The following is a 17,105-nucleotide window of genomic DNA, read 5'->3' as shown; positions in this document are numbered from 1 at the left end:
ATTGCAGCGCCGACGATGTTTCGACGGCCCGACGATCCTCCATCATAGCACCGGTGATGCTCCCTTGCAGTGATGTCGACGTTTCGACGGTCTGACGAATGCTTCATTGCGGCACCGGTGATGTTCCGGCGGTCTGAAGATGCTCCATCATAGTGTCGGTGATGCTCCGTTGTAGCACCAGCGATGTTTCGACGGCCCGACGATGCTCCATCGTAGCACCCGTGATCCTCCCTTGTAGCGTCGTCGATGTTCCGACAAATGCTTTGGCTGCCCGACTACGCTCCGTTGCAGCGCCAACGGTGCTCCAGTGGCCCGACTACGCTCCGTTGCAGCACCGGTGATGCTTCGACGGCCCGATGCTGCTCCGTTGTAGGGCTGACAAGGCTTCCGTGGCCCGGCGATGCACCGTTGCAGCGCCGACGATGCTCCGGCGGCCCGACGATGCTTCGTTGTTGGGCTAACAATGCTTAGGTTGCAAGGAGACGCTCCGTTGCATCGCCGAGGATGCTCCGACGGCCCGGGGATGCTCCATTGCAACACTGGTGATGCTTTGTCGGCCCGACGATACTCCGTTGCAGGTTCGACGATGCTTCGGCTGCCCAGCGATGCTCTGTTGCAGCACCGGCGATGCTTCGGCTGCTTGGAGATGCTCTGTTGCATCGCCGACGATGCTCCGATGGCCCGGTGACGCTCCATTACAGCGTCGGCGATCCTCCGGCGGCCCGACAAGCTTCGTTGCAGGACCAACGATGCTTGGCTGACCGGCAATGCTTTGTTGCATCGCCGATGATGCTTTGGTGGCCCGGTGACGCTCCATTGCAGCGCCGATGATGCTCCAGCGGCCCGGCCTACGATGCTTCAGCTGCCTGGCGATGCTCTGTTGCATCGTCGACGATGCTCCGATGGCCCGGTGATGCTCCATTGCAGCGCCGACGATGCGTCGGCAGCCCGGCGAGCTCCGTTGCAGGGCCGACGATGCTTCGGCTGCCCGGCGATGCTCTGTTGCAGCACCGATGATGCTCCGGTGGCCTGGCGACGCTCCATTGCAGCGCCGGCGATGCTCCGGCGGCCCGAAGATGCTCCATTGTAGCGCCGACAATACTCGGATGGCCTGGTGACGCTCCATTGTAGTGCCGACGATGCTCCATTGCAGTGCCGACACCCGACGATGCTCCGGTGGCCTGGTGACACTCCAGTGCAGTGTCGACACCCGACGATGTTTCGGCGGCCCGGCGACGCTCCGTTGCAGCAACCAACTGGCGCATGCAGCAGAGGCCGTGACTTGCAGCCTACCGATGCTTTGTCTTCCTCGCATCGCAGGCCACCAACGCGGCATAGCAGCGGCAACCTTGTAGCACCGTGGCTGGCTGGCTGGCTCGTAGCAACGCCGTTGAAGTGCAGCCCTCCGCAGCACCATACAGCTAAGTGCAGCAAGCCAGCAAACTCGGTTCAGTCAAATACAAAGACGTACAACGTACTTTCTACGTTTTACCACGCACTGACACAACAGACTGACCTGCTAATCGGACGGCGCCCGCGTCTCGTCAAAAATCAGTCGATATATTATAAACGTTTCCCTTAAACAAGCCGCCGTACACACTCTGACATACACCATGCGGCCAACATCCCGAAGCGAAGGAACGACTCACGATTCCGTGAGTAGGCCCATGAGTTTTCGGTTTTAGAAACTTGTATGTCGAGTTTAAAATGTCCTGTATTGGTGAACAGAGAGAGTATATAGCAAAAAAGAAAAAAGCCAGCCTAGAAAAACACATACAGGCTTACAGCCCAACGAGGATTGCTCTATTCTAGCCCGTCAGACTACAGGACTGCGTCGCCTATAGGACGCCAGCCCAGTAGGACATGGCTCGGCGAGCTGTCGTCACTCAATTTTTTTCTTTTATTTATATTTTAAATGCATATATTTCAAGAACTTAATTTTACTTAAGAAATTTAAAACTATGAATTTAGAAAAAATTAACATGGTATACAATAATTATTAGTGCAGTTTTAAGAAATGTTGGTAACTTTCAAGAAAATGTTCGTGAGAACGAAAAAATGTCCCCGTGTTTCAAAAAAAAAATTATAAAAATGTGTATACAATGTAAAAACAATGTTTGCGTAATGTGAAGAAAATGTTTCGAACCATTAAAAATTGTCTGTGACATTTTATGAAAATATTCCGCCATTTCAACAAAACATTCATGACGTTATTTTAAAATGTACTACTCCACCCATGCTAAAGCAACGACACTTATTTTGTAACGGAGTTTGTACAATGTAAAAAATGTCCGTGTAGGTAAAAAACGTTTATTTTCATTTAAAATGTATGTGACATTTTTATAAAAATAATAATCATGTGTTTCTAAGAAATGTCTATGAGATTTTAAAAAATGTGCAACGTGTATTTTGAGAATGTTATTGTGTATTTGAAAAAGTGTTCAAAAGATGTATTTTTAAATAATTGTAGAACATGTATTTGAAAAGTGTCCAATGTGTACCAATTTTTGACAAGTGCTCTAAAAATGTACATTGTGTACTGAGAAAAAAGTAGACATGTATTAACAAATAACACAATAATAACCGAAAAATAAACAGAAATAAAAGCAAAGAAAAAACAAAGAAAACCAAGAAGGAAACAAAAAACAAAGTATAATGAAGAAAGAAAAACCAAAAAATAAAAGGCGGCTGAGTCATCCGCCCAACCAACTGTCAGATTTGTGTGCTGGTGGCCATACGATCGTAGCAAGGCCACGACATCACTCAGCGCGCGGCAGCTTCAACACATCACTGATGGCATCCGACAAAAGCTTGTAGCTCTCATGGCAGCACCATCGGTGTCCAGCGAAACTCCATTGCAGCCCCGACGGAGCTCCGACGTAGCACTAACAACTTCGGCGAAGTTCCATTGCAACTCCGGTGAAACACCAACACAGCACCGATGACTCCGGCAAAGCTCATTGCAACTCTGGCGAAAACCCATTGCAACACCGTGACCGAGATGAAGCAGTGACGTCGGCGCCAAAATCTTGCTGCCACTGTATGTCAGCAGTTGCAGCACCACACCTTCCACAATGACGTACCTCCCTTTCCGTTTTGCTCTAAAGCAGGCGTCACCAGTGAGGAAGCCCCACTGATCGCAGCAAGATGGGCAGCCCACTTCTTACCACAATGCCGCTCCGCATCGCTTCATGATGGGTGCTTGCAGTAGGCGCCACCGACGAGGACGACCAGCTGCAAGAGACATCCCTTGCAGCGACGGCGGATGCAGCAAGTAGCCGTTGTAGCAACGTCGATCTACAGCTTTGGACACTTGCAACCATCGATTGGAGCAGCGTGGTTGGGTAGTAGCGCTCACGGCGGATTGACTTGATAAACATGGACGATACGAAAGGGAAGGGAAAGCAGCAATTTGGGGGGAAAATGGAAAAAATGGGTGGCTCATGGGGCGCGCTAGAGGATAAGAAGATAAGAGAGCGGTTGGTGGGACTCGTGGGGACGGTGGGTGTGTGGACACCAACTACGTCCACGGCTGGCCTCGCGCGATCAAAGTGCATCGGACGGCTAGCGACGCGGTTTAAGCCAGTCAAAGTTCAGTCAGCTTAGAATAAACTTTTTTAAAATTAAAACAACGAGAAAACAAAGAAAACCAGAAGTCTCTCCCTAATAATAAAGCACGGATTGACTTTGTCGGGTTCACCGTCACAATACGCTTCTTCCCATGAATTTACGCTTTCAGTTTAAATTTAAAACGTATATGCGAGATGGTACTAATAAAATTTGATGCGCCGCACGCTAGCGTCGCTAAAAAACCTGTCACGAAACCTGGGCCAGCCCATGAAGGATACGATCGGCCAGCTAAAAAAACCTGAGCCGGCCCATGAAGGATACGATCGGCCAGCTAAAAAAGGAATAAATCCGAGCGGGGATCGAACACAAGACTCCACGCAAGAAACCTCCCTGAAAGGACCAGCTGAGCTAGCGCCGGTTATCTATCACAATCAGCCGAATTTTCTTATGTTAATCGGCTTCGCCCGTCTAGCAGAATTTCTAGGTTGATCTGTCTTGGGCCTCAGTCTATCCATCCATCCATTGCGACGTGGCCCAAGAATATGGTAAAAATAATTACTCGATCGAACTCCTAATCCTAACCTCACGAACTGTTCACAAGATAATCCCATATCGTTTTTCTTTATAAAATCCCACCAGTTTAAATATGTTAGTGAGCTCAAAACAATAAGCAGCCTCGAATCAAGGATTCTTTCAAAGAAGGAATTAATGGAAGAAAGACCCAACATATATTGGCCTAAATCGGTGTCTACAAAGAGAGAAGTCGGGAGGGAAAGGAAGGAGGGAGGGCAAAGAAAAGGGAGAAGCACACAAGGAGATGGAGACCACGAGGTGCATGTATAATAATAGAAGGAGGGATTGCGGAATTGTTTAAGAAGGAATCAGCGTTAAACGGGAATTGAGGGCTGCCATGCATGATTTAAGAAGGAATCAGCATTAAAGGCAATTGAGGGCTGCCATGCAAGATGTGTAATTAAAGGGTGGGGATCAATATACTTGAATGGGCTGGTTAGTTTCTCGACCAACAATTATGTGTAGGGTTACTCGGTGGGATGTGCTCTGGCAAAAAGAAACTGCGACCATTTTTTTTCAAGCATTCTGACTTGAGAAGAAATACAAAAATATGACAACTTATTTCATGGAGGAGCCGATGGCTTCATGACATCAGAAATTATCACCATCCTAAATGGTACGTGTAGGGTGTAGCTCACGAAGAGTGTCCCTGATGGCCAACTCGACGGGATTAGTTTTCAAAGTATAAACGCTCCTTTGCGCTGGCGTGTCTCAATTGCAGGTGTGTCATGTAGAGGCTGAGATCACCGTGTTCGGATTGGTCACGTTCGAAAAACGCATTGCCTTCAGGTGGACACTGTGGCCACTATTGATGAGGATGGGAAGGAGTATAATTTCAACTAGAGGGCATAGACCTTTGGAAGGTCATGAGTTGTGTTTACTGTACTAGGCGCAAAGGATTTTTTTCTCCCGTTGCAACGCGCGGGCATTTTTACTAGTAATAATAAAACACGTGTTGAGTTTGTCGGGTTCACCGTTGTGGCGTTTTTATACAAGGTCCGTGTGGTTTTTGGTAATTAAACCCATAGTCCAATAAATAAGTTGGAAAAAACGTTTCGTATGTCGCGCTTGACCAGAAAAAAAAACCCATCCCCGAGTCGAGTGACCGCGTCTCCCACCCTGTGATTTGATTTTCGGCCGAAAAAAACTAATTCCGGCCGAATTTCGGCCATCTCGCCATGGCCCGGTACATGGCCCTTTTAGCCGAAATTTTTGGCCCAATTTGAATTTTGTGGCCCGGCCCAGCTCCTAGAGCGTTTCTGTTTGGCTTCGACTGAGACAAAACCACGAGCCCACACGCCCTAACCCTAGAATCTCCCTTTCCTCTAGATCCTCCTGTGTGTGGCGCCGCCGCTGCGCATAGGGCACATCTCACACGATGGCGGCTTCTTTGGCCAAGGCGCTCACTATCCTCCTGCCCTCCTCCACGTCTCCTCGCCTCCACCCCATCCACTACATGTGCGTTGCTTCTCCAAGATTGAGGCATGGTGCTCGACGGCTGCGGCAAAGGAGCTGGTGGAGCGCGAGCTGACCAGTTCAATGGAGGCAGGAGCATGGAGCAGCGGCAGCAGCATGGTGGGCGGCCGCTTGATTAAATCTTAATTCTGGATGCTTTTATATCTTCCTCCTTGAAGTATGTATGCAGTTTTGCTTCTTCAGCAATTTGGCCACGCGGCTCTGATTTTCTTGTGCTGCTTTAGATTAAGGACTGTTGTGCTGCTATAATTATGCCCTATTTGATTCAGATTTTGCTCAAATTTCGGCCGAAATTCGGCTGAATTCTGGACAAATTTTATCCAAAAATTCAAATTTTGTTTCTGCAATTTCGTCCGAGATATTACCGAAATATTTGAAATGGCCGAAATTCGGCCATCTTGGTCAGGGGCGAAAAAAAACACAAAACGAAAATCAAAACACAACTCCCACCCCCGTCTGGATCCGCCGCCTCGCTGCCGCCGGCCGGCATCCTCCTCCACGCCATCCTCCGCCGAGCCGTGCCGCCGTCCTCCCCGCACCCCGGCCTGCCTGCGTCCTCTCCGCCGCGCCCTCCTCCCCGCGCCGTCCGAGTCCCCCTCGCGCGGTTCGCTGATGACGAGGCCCAGACCGCTGCGCTCTCGGGCCCCGCCGGCCGGCTCGAGCGCGCGCCGCCCACCACGACGAGCTGCTCAACACTCTCCTCGCCGCCGCGGGCAACGACCGGGAGGAGGAGGAGGACGCGCGGGAGGCGCAGCAGCGTTAGAATCAGCGCGTCGAATCCGGCCTCGGCTTACGGCGACACGGACGTGGAGGCTCTGGCTGCGGCCGCCGCGCTCTATGCCCCGACCCTGCTCGCCGAGCCCTGCCTCTCCGGTTCTCCATCCATGTACGCTGTCGGGGACTCTGCAGGTCCAAGCTTGCTGCTTTTATCTTCAATTTGCAGAAGGAAGTTGGGTCCTCGCAGAGGGAAGGAAGGATGTTTGCTAATGTGTTGTGTGGCTTTCTGTTTTTGGAAGGAGGAAGGTTTATTCAGTCCATCCTCCTGCCTCTCCCTGCACAAAAAATGGTTCATCCTTCATTGGTATGTGTGCAGCTATGGAGGAGAATAATAGAGACGTGAGAATAATAGAGACATACCAATGAAGGATGAACCATGGCAGCCCTGGGGCGGCCTGGGGCGTGGGATTATTTGTCAGCCTATATGTCAAAAATAATTGGTTTGGCCTGGGGTGCAGCCCACTTCCAAGCCCAGGCAGGCCTGGCTAACTGGCCCAACTGCTCAGCGCCCAGGCCATCGCTGCCTGCGCACGGACGAACTGGACGAACCAACCAGCCGCTGTCTCAAAAAAAAAAAAAACAACAACCAGCCGCTGAATTTCTTCCCCCGACTTGGACGAACCCTAGACGGCCAGCCGTCCCTGCCTGCCGGCGCCGCCCGCCGCCGCCACCTGCCGTCGCGCCTATCCAGCCCCCCCCCCCCCCCCTCCAGTCCGTTGTCCGCCCCTTCGATCCCTTCTGCGGCCGTGCGGGCGTCAGGTTGTGCCGCTGCTGCTCTGTCCGGCGAGGCGAGGTGCTCGATCCCTTCTGCTTGGCGTCCGGCGAGGTGCTTTTTTGCCAGGAGCCGAGCCGCAACACAGAGCAGAGCAGAGAGGTAATGCTTAATGCCTTGATGCCCCTGTTTTGTGTTCTAGATGCCATTGTTTGATGATGATTTTCATTGCTAGATGCCACTGTTTGATGATGATTTTCATTGCTATAGATGCCGCTGTTTGTTAGATGTGAAAACCTATTTAGACATTTAGTAATTTTGTTTCTATAAAATGTTACAGGAAGACAAGATGAGTAAAAGAAACAAGACATTGAATTTTTCTTTTCAAGTTCGAACAACAGCAACCACAGAAACAGGTCCTTCAACTCGAACAACTGATAGTACTTAGTGTTACAGCTCAATTTTGACCCACAGATTGACTTTCGTATGCCTTGAAACTGAAAATTTTTTGGGTAGTTTTTAGCCCTTAGTTTCTTGCCTGGGGCGTCAGCCAATCCTGACTCCGCCACTACTGTGACCTGCTGGTGCCTACTGCTGCCGCGGCGCCCCTCCTCTCGCTGGTAATTTTGTCTTTGGTGAATTGATGTATGGATTGTCTGATTGTCAGAGTGCATAGATGATTTAAATTTTGAACTGAAATTAAAATGGAATACAGTGTTATGTGAGTATGTGTAATCTGTTGCTGGAACTAGAATTGATTCATTTTGCGGAAATAGAAATTGGTGTATGCATTGTCTGATTGTCACATGTATAGATGACTTGTAGTTTTGTCATGTTTTTCTTTTTCTTTTTTTGTTAGATTGTTAAGCACTGGGGGTTAAATTCTAGATTTATTGAGAAATTGAGCTTTATTTTGTATGTTTTTCTGGAATGTTATGGAATATTTTGGGGGTGTTATAAGTGCCAAAGTTTTTCCATGTTGACGAAAAAAATTCGCCCGGGGTTTGCTTTAATCATGGCTCCCTGGTTAGTCCGTTAGTGTGATTAGAAACTACTCTTTCAGACTTTCAATACTACTTCAATGTTCAGTCTTCAGAGCTAGTTGGTAGTTGCAAATTTCAAACATATATAGTGAACTCTATTGCTGTGAGACATGATTAAACTATTTATATTGCTCGTTTGGTCAATTTCGTATTACTCGTGTGATGTCGATTTTTTTAAGGTGGCACACCCTATGATTTGTTCCTGTCCCCACCACTGCTTTTAGCTTGCTTTAATCTCAGATCTGGTGTAGGATCAATGTCAACTATTTCTGATCAGAAGAAACGGACCTTAGAAGCTATTCAACAACGGTATGCAGCAGCTAAAGCTAAGAAGCTGCAAGATGAACAGCCCAAGTGCCCGAAGAACAAAGAGAGTACCCCCAAGCCCAAGTTTGATGCACAGAGGAAAGGAAAAACTCCTGAATCCACTCCTCGAACTTCTGGCCAGCTGCCTACATTTAGAGGTTTTTATTTTTGCTCACCATTCTCCATTTCATTAGTGCACATTTTATATACGTCCCCAATTTGTCTTATACTGCTGCTGCTGCTGCTTCTGCTTCTCAGCTCAAGGAATCTCCAGTCATCAACAAAAGCCTTCTGCCTCCTCAGGTAAACCTATATCTGTGTGTGCGTGTGACTTTGTCCTGAAATCAACTGATAGCTTTTTTGACCTTTTAGGTGGAGAAATCAACCCTATATACTCTGAGATTTCATTTGCTCTTCATGAAAATTTGTCCCAAGATGACTATGCGGTAAGTACCCATGGTATGTGTTATGGTCTCAAATTTAACTTTATATGGTTTGAAATATCCTTTAATATTTTTTGGGTGAACTTTGGTGTAGGATCCCGACAGCACAGACGTAGTTCAAAATGTCATATATGATATAATTCACAAAGGTGGAGAAGCCGGGAAAATTTCCAAGGGATCGAAAAAGTTAAAGTTGGATAGAGGGATTCTTTTGGATAACTATGTTCAAAGGGGTCCTATATTAGTGGATGCACAATCACGATCTTTGTTGATCCACTCGAAGCGATCTAAAAGGCACATGTCACTGAAGCAACATAAGAAATGTGGGTCATTTGATTTACATGATACATTCCGCAGGTAATCCTTGTTCAGGTTTAGTATAAGTTTTCTTCTCCTATCATCACATTTTCATGATATGACTGAAATATTTATATCCTTGCTAAAATCCCCACATGGGGTATCTTTGGAGTTTATGCAGTTTTTACATGTGATTCTTATTCTTGCAGGTTTGACCTCTATAAGCCAATGCATGAAATGTGGAAAGAGTATATGCGAGAGCTTACAAAAAGTACTCCGTATGGATCCCTCACTGTCTTTTCTTTCTGTTACTTTCAGGCCTCATTTACATCTCCACACTATTTGCTTTTACTAGGAAAGATAAAAAGGCTTGCAATTTATACATTGTTTTTACCATTTAATTCAACGCATGTAGTGCAAATTAGGAGGATTTGCAAATGTTTGTGCATAGTACCAGATTATTATGTTTAAAAAATAATGCTCCTTACCTACGTGGCCAAATATGTGGACTCAGGATCATGTCCCTTTGTCTACACATGTGAACTGTTTGACTCGTAAATACGTACAGGATGGCAAAGTAGGCTGGACTAGTCATAAATAACATGCTTGAGATGTTATTAACCCCGTGAATGTTGGTTACATGTTTGTCTTGGGCGAAGAGATCCGACACGAGCAACCCCGATAGAAAGGCCTTGGCCTCCTTCACCATGCTTGTCTCCTGGACTATATGGAATGAGAGAAACGCGTGTGTTTTCCATCACAAGAGTGCTCCACCGCCAATCTTGCTCGCCAACATCTTGAACGAGGCCAATTTGTGGTCCACCGCAGGGGCTAAACACCTAGGGAAAATTGTATTGCGAGAGTACTTGTCATGTGGTGTTTGTGGGATATTTGTAAAACCTCTTCTCTCCTTAATTAATATATGAGGCAAATCTTTTGCCTCCTTTTCGGAAAAAAATGTTAGTTACATGTCTTTAGATCAGTGTGCTAGTTTCTCTATGTCTTATCAGAAAACAAGTAAACTGGGTCACTCTATAGGTGGACCCATATTTGTAAAGTCACCTCATACTTACGTGGCATGCTGGCACACATGATTGGGTCTGAGATGTCAATTCACAGATTGGGTCAGTATAAGAATTAAGGCCCTGGTAAAAACCGAACTTTTTGGTAATCTAGTATAATGTGCAAACATTTGTAAACTCTGGTAATGTGCACAACAACTGTTGAATTATGAGGTAAAGACTGCAATTTGTAAAAGAAAAGGCATTTGGTCTTTGGATCTTTTGCTGTTATTTGTCTCTTATTTTTAAATATACGACTTAATTGTTTTTAGATCTTTTGTAATTGGTGTCTACTTTTGAAGGATCCAACTACTGATATATTGAATTGGTGTATTTGTACAGCTGTACTACTCTTTAATTATCAGTTTGTTTTTATTCACAGTAGAGTAACTCACAGGCTTTATGCTGTTAGTAAGACCGAGCTCACCCAAAAATGATAATTGTATCGAAACTTATTGACTGTAGGGACTAGATTGTTGGTATTCATCTGATTGCCTCAAAAATAGCTTAATTAAGCTGTAGTTGTATAGAATTATACTAAATAGAGTTCTGAAAGATTAATAAATTTGAAAATTTGGACAATCAAATTCAAGAAATGTAATCAGTTTAACCTTTCCCAGATTTGGGCTAACCCTCTATTATGCCTTTTCAGTACAATGTATGAGGTATTGATGTTCCCTGTTTTCTTTATAGGAAAAAGCAATTATCGGAAAACCTCCTTTCAGCAGATCTTCATGGGGCGCTTATAATAGGTGATTCATATACTTGGCATAGTTGCATACTGGGTTATTAGACTGCCTGTATTGATCCTGTCATTGTTTTGGTGTTTTCTTTTGGTCATTCGCAGTGGCACAATGCAAAGCAGCCTCATATGAAGGTGTAAGTGGCATCATGATTCGTGACACTGCAGAGACTTTTGGAATTATATCAGAGGACAACCGCTTCCGAGGTACCTACTATCCCACTTCGTAATGCAATACTTTGAATAGGCTTGGATGAAGTGATGTATAGTTTGCTTGAGAGCATGTCTTCTACAATCTTATTTTTTTTGTTCGGGAATATAGGGCTGTTGCAATCTTGTGTTGGATTTTCCTTTCTACTGCTAATATGATACTTCCTTTTCCCATTGATCGTGCTAAATAATTTTAGTGTAACTCTCCATCCATATGATTCATGCTCTAAGAGACTGCGATGAAACGCATACTTGTTTTTCTGGTGAAGTCCACACTTGAATTTTTCATGGCAGAAGTACAAGCGAACAGGGTTGTTCAGCTTCTTGCTCAAAACGTTGTATTTTACTCGCTCAACGGAACTGCTCTTCCCATAGGCTCGTTCTTGCCGTTATACTATGTTGTTTGTAGTCATGAATTTTAGTATTAAACTATTAATTACTGCAGACCTGATGGATTGCTTTCTAAGAAACTCACTTTGAAACCTACAGTTGTACCGAAAGCTGGATCAGTTTTCGTCCTCCAAGCTGATTGCTGGAAGGTGACACTGATCGGCGACAAACTGTCACCAAAGGAGAAGTTGAAGGAAAGCCAGCGTCTGCAGCGTGCGCAATCACTGATCAGATAGAGTTTCGAGCCTGTTAGACTCTGTTTTCTGACAAATTTTGCCCAGATAAACCCCTACAGATTTTCTTGTTTAGTCTTTGTTTCTGTTGATTAACGTCAGTCTATCCCTTCATTGCTTAGCACTTGGCAGTTCTTGTTGCTCCACATTGTAAGCCAGTCACTCCTGGCAAAGTCGCGACGCTGAGAAGTTCCTTAGTAAATCCAAACACGCTTCTTGTGCGAGCTGCATCCTTGTAGGATAGCAACTATCATACCATGATCAATCACAGGTCTTTATCAATTTTTTTTATCAATCACAGGTGACCAGTTGGGGTTTATATATGTGACTGATCGGGTGAAAGTTTCGGTGCCTTGTCCTGTTTATAGCCCCCAAATTTGCTAACCATTGCGTTGCTAATGTATTGCCTCACTCGCTAGCCTAGCCTCACAGTCGTGTCTACTCCAGCGCTGTGGAAACCATAACCTGTGCGCTGTGGCTGGAGCGGCGGCACCGGTGTGGGATCCCTTTGCCGTGGGAAGGACTCCGGCGTGGAAGAAGACGCTGAGCTGTTATTAAACGCCCTCGTTCGGTACGTAAATCGTCGCCGTTCCATAGCAGTCTGTGCTGCCCCTGCTGAACCAGGGGCCAGCCACGCCAATCATCTTCTCTGCTTTAACCAGCCTTAGTTCCACAAGATGACATGAGGGCGTGGTGTACATAATGACTGTACTAGGATGGCACATCGGCCAGTGTAGGGAAAATAGGAGATGTGGCGAGGCATGCTGGATGTGTGAATTCTATAGCGCATTTGCACATGCCTCTTATGTCTACACTTATCAAATTAAAATCGCTACTATGCAGAGACAAAACAATGCACTACACACTACACAGGAATGATGAACAATGGCAATACATAGAAGTAAGACGAGGAACTGGGAGGACCGCTCCTTTTATAGACGACTTGGGTACATGCGGTACAACTAGTGACTTGAGGTCATCGGATCTCGGTTGATTCAGTAGCTAAGAATTCTTTGTTATGAGCTTGGTCCTTAGGTAGGTAAGAGCCCATGAGATACTTACACAAATGATGAAATTTTTGTGCTTGTTTCTATTCGGGGTAGGTCAGAGGTAATGGTAACTTAAAAAAAATGATAAATTTCCTAAGCTTGTTTGTCCTTGGCTAGATCAGTCTATTGGGTCACAAGAGCTTTAAACAAATAATATATTTTTTAAGTTTTTTCAAGTATTGTTCTTTGGTCTCTACACATGTGGCTAGCCAACATAAAAGGGCTAAGATCACGTACTCCTACTCAATCTGATCAAGATAACGGTTCTGGAAATAAAGGAAAAAGAACTGGATCTAATGGACAAGACAAAGTGAGCTAAGTAGAACCAATTTTGCCTAGTTGTAACCATCTTCTGACTCGGACTCAGACCCGGACAAATTTCTAGCATGTTAATTAGGTCATGCCTCGTCTCGGCCTGATAAACCAGTCATACATTTACTTTCTCCAGAATGTCTTATATGCAAAAAATATGTTTGTACCTTAATTTTGCAAATCAAAAGAGTATGTTTGAAATTTTCTCCTTCTATGCATTGTTCAAACTTGAATTCCAACAGCTACCCTGCGATCACTTTTCATAGAACCATAATCCAATCTTAGCTGCCACTAGTAGTTACATAGTACATGCAGTATTCTATCATGTACCCACTTAAAACATGGCTAACACCAACTGAACCGATAGTTCCTCCGACCCTTTTCACGCTCGGAAGGGACACTCTTGAGTTTCAAGATCGAAGCATAGTAGCCACTGCAGGAAACAGAAACGGAACGAAAACGGAAACATACCCTAAATCTCGTCTCCAGCATAAAAAATGGCCTGCACTTTCCGCCACTTCCCTGACTACAGTAGTCTCAAATGTGTTTTTATTGGGAACTAAATTACCATTTAATAGTTGTCTGATTGCGTCAAATAGTTCAACTAAGTTGTTGTATAGATTTCTTATAGAACGAAACCACGAGACGGGCTCGGCTTTAAAATAATAAATCTATAGAATTTTACTAAATAGGTTTTGAAAGATTAACAAATTTGAGAAGGTGTAAGTGGCATCATTATCCGTGACACTACAAACACTTTTGGAATTAAGTTAGAGGACAACCACTTCCGAGGTACTTACTATCCCACTTTCATAATGCAATATTTGATTTATAGTTTGCTTGAGAGCATGTCTATTACAATCTTTTCTCTATTAATCTTCTCTTGGCTTTTCTTTTCTATGGCTAACCTGATACTTCCTTTTCCAATTGATCATGCTAAATAATTTGATTGTAACTCTTCATCCAACGATTCTCATCGAGTTCTCAAAGAAACACCATGAAATAAATATTTGATTTATAGTTTGCTTGAGAGCATGTCTATTACAATTTTTTGCCCACAATTTTTCTTGTTCAGTCTTTGTTTCTGTTGATTAACGTCAGTCTATCCCTTCATTGCTTAGCACTTGGCAGTTCTTGTTGCTCCACATTGTAAGCCCGTCACTCCTGGCAAAGACACGACACTGAAATTCATAAGTTCGAACACGCTTCTTGTGCAAGCTGCATCCTTGTAGGATAGCAACTACCATACCATGATCAATCACAGGTCCTTATCGGAAAAAAAGATCAATCACAGGTGACCAGTTGAGGTTTATGTTACGGGTCGGGTGAAAGTTTGGGTGCGTTGTCTTGTTTGGGTGTCGCGTTGCCAACGTGTTGCCTCGCTCGCTGCAGGTGGGTGGATCCGGCAATCAGTCAAACGCTTCGAGCAAGATGGATTAAAGAAAGTGATTTTAATGATCTCGTTGAGGAAACGTGGCAGCAGGTTGGATCCAACCCGAACCTTTTATCCGTTCATGCTAAACTTAATCGCATGCACGATATGTTTCACGATTGGGATCAAAGGGTTCTCAAGAAGCCTAAGAAAAGGTTGAGAAAGGCGCAAAGAGATTTGGAAAAGATAATAACTGGCCCTATGAATGATGAGACAGAGGAGAAGAGAAATGAGCTATCTGAACTGATAGAATTTTTGTTAGAACTTGAGGAAATTCACTATATGCAGCGGTCGAGATCTAATTGGCTCCAGTTGGGTGATCGAAATACTGATTTTTTTCAGGCATATGCATCAGCGTGGAGAAAGAAAAATTATATCAAGAAACTGAACGATGGAGATGGTAATTCTGTGGAAGGTACGACGCCTCTCAGCCAACATATTCATAATTACTTTAGTAATTTGTTCAGTTTGGAAGTTCAGCAGGTAGACCCTGAGATTATGCAGGAAGTTCAGACTAAAGTGACTAATCAGATGAATGATTTCCTGATTCACCATATACGCATGATGATGTTCGCAAGGCCGTGTTTAGTATTGGTGATTTAAAAGCACCAGGGCCAAGATGGACTACATGCACTTTTCTTTAAAAAATATTGGCATGTACTCGGTGATGCTATCTCATAGGAGGTATTGTTTACTCTAAACATCCGCCAGATCCCCGCTGATTGGAACGATACTTCCATTGTTCTTATTCCAAAAGTAGACACACCTGAATTGATTACTCAGTACAGACCTATCAGTCTATGCAATGTCCTGTACAAAATTATTTCAAAGATGTTATCTATGAGATTGAAAAGCATTTTGCCAGAGATTATTTCTCCCACTCAGAGTGCGTTTGTTCCGGGTAGAATGATAACAGATAATGTACTGATTGCCTATGAATGTCTTCATAAGATAAAAAATAAAAGAGTGGGGCAAACATGCCTGTGTGCAGTAAAGCTGGATATGCACAAGGCCTATGATCTAGTGGAGTGGATATTTTTGCGGAGCATGATGCAGAAACTTGGTTTTCATGAACAGTTGATTGAAATTATCATGGCATGTGTCAGTTCTGTAAAATTCAAGGTGAGATTTAATTATCAAGGAACAGAACTATTTACTCCAACGAGGGGTATTCGGCGAGGGGACCCTCTCTCCCCTTATATGTTCCTTATTTGTGCAGGACTTTCTAGTATGGTGCAGTACGAAGAAGAAGTTTGTGGCATGGATGGGATTAGAGTGTGCAGGAATGCACCGTCAGTTTCACACCTTTTATTTGCTGATGATTCTCTAATACTCATGAAAGTAGATGTGTTAAATGCAACTTCCTTATAGCAAACACTAATACCTACTGTCAGAGTTCAGGACAGATGGTGAGTTTGGCTAAGTCAAGCATATTCTTTAGTCCTAATACTACTGTGGTCTCAAGAGCAGAGATCTGTCAAATTTTGCATATTGATACTGAAGCACTTTCAGACAAGTACCTTGGCCTCCCAGCTTTAGTGGGAGCTGACAGAAGTGATTGCCTCACGCATTTTGTAGAGAATCAAAATCAGGTTAATGGGTTGGATGGAAAAAATCCTTTCTACTGGAGGAAAGGAGATCTTATTGAAAGCAGTGGCCCAAGCCATACCTGTTTATGCCATGTCTGTGTTTAGTTTACCTAAAGGTATTTATAAAGAGATCACATATATTATTGCACAATTTTGGTGGGGTGATGACGCGGATAACAAAAGAATGCATTGGATGGCTTGGTGGAAGCTTTCTGTTCCTAAAAGTGAAGGAGGTATGGGGTTTCGGGACCTATACTCTTTTAATCTAGCAATGCTTGCGAAACAATGCTGGAGGCTGATAACTGAACCGAAATCTTTGGTGGCGAGAGTGCTTAAAGCAAAGTATTACCCAAATGGGTCTCTACTAGAGGCAACACCAAAGAATGGCTCCTCGTTTAGTTGGCAAAGTATTCTAAAAGGGCTTGACACCTTCAAAAAAAGTTATATATGTAGAATTGGAACTGGAGAGAAGGTAAACATTTGCAGAGACCCATGGATTCCATCTAGTGCAGACAGAATGATAATCACTCCAAGAGGTCAAACAATCATTACGAGACTATGTGAATTAATTGATCCGGTTAATGGGTCATGGGATGAAGCCTTGATTACAGAGTTGTTTAATCCGGTGGATGTTCGTAGAATACTTCAAATTCCATTACATTTGCAAGGTTTTGATGACTTTATTGCTTGGCACCCGAATAGAACAGGAACGTTTTCCGTCAGAAGTGCTTATCATATGCAATGGATGCATAGGTTTCAGGGGCATGCAACGATGGAGGGACACCCTGGTGTATCAACACCATTGGTAGTCTGGAAAACGCTATGGAAGCTTCAAGTCCCACGTAAAGTTCAGATTTTTGGATGGAGAATATTGCGAGGAATAATCCCGC

General features: G+C 44.5%; 1 protein-coding gene across 12 annotated transcripts; it reads left to right on the top strand.

Annotated features, from left to right (window-relative positions):
• Positions 1-6,946: 6,946 nt before the first annotated feature.
• LOC109752181 (ribonuclease MRP protein subunit POP4) lies at positions 6,947-15,506 on the top strand. 12 transcript variants are annotated; one of them, XR_012183852.1, is made up of 12 exons: positions 6,963-7,270; positions 7,449-7,728; positions 8,403-8,615; positions 8,716-8,760; positions 8,830-8,903; positions 8,995-9,257; positions 9,407-9,475; positions 10,952-11,010; positions 11,106-11,207; positions 14,316-14,488; positions 14,587-14,677; positions 14,969-15,506. XR_012183852.1 is itself a non-coding variant. In XM_040388192.3 (11 exons), the coding sequence occupies exons 3-10, from the start codon at positions 8,408-8,410 to the stop codon at positions 15,028-15,030; spliced, it is 882 nt and encodes a 293-aa protein (XP_040244126.1). In that variant the 5' UTR covers positions 6,963-7,270; positions 7,449-7,728; positions 8,403-8,407; the 3' UTR covers positions 15,031-15,041; positions 15,131-15,506. The 12 variants fall into 12 exon arrangements, 11 of the variants coding, with proteins under 11 accessions (XP_073355530.1, XP_020166666.1, XP_040244126.1 ...); XM_040388192.3 differs by lacking the exons at positions 14,316-14,488; positions 14,587-14,677 and having other exon boundaries at positions 14,969-15,041; positions 15,131-15,506; XM_045228098.2 differs by lacking the exons at positions 14,316-14,488; positions 14,587-14,677 and having other exon boundaries at positions 14,969-15,041; positions 15,110-15,506.
• The last annotated feature ends 1,599 nt before the right edge of the window (positions 15,507-17,105 follow it).

The sequence above is a fragment of the Aegilops tauschii genome, chromosome 1 (assembly GCF_002575655.3).
Source record: "Aegilops tauschii subsp. strangulata cultivar AL8/78 chromosome 1, Aet v6.0, whole genome shotgun sequence".
NCBI classification, from domain to species: Eukaryota; Viridiplantae; Streptophyta; class Magnoliopsida; order Poales; family Poaceae; genus Aegilops; species Aegilops tauschii.
Note: the sequence above shows the minus strand (reverse complement) of the source record. Positions and strands in the feature narration are given on the sequence as shown.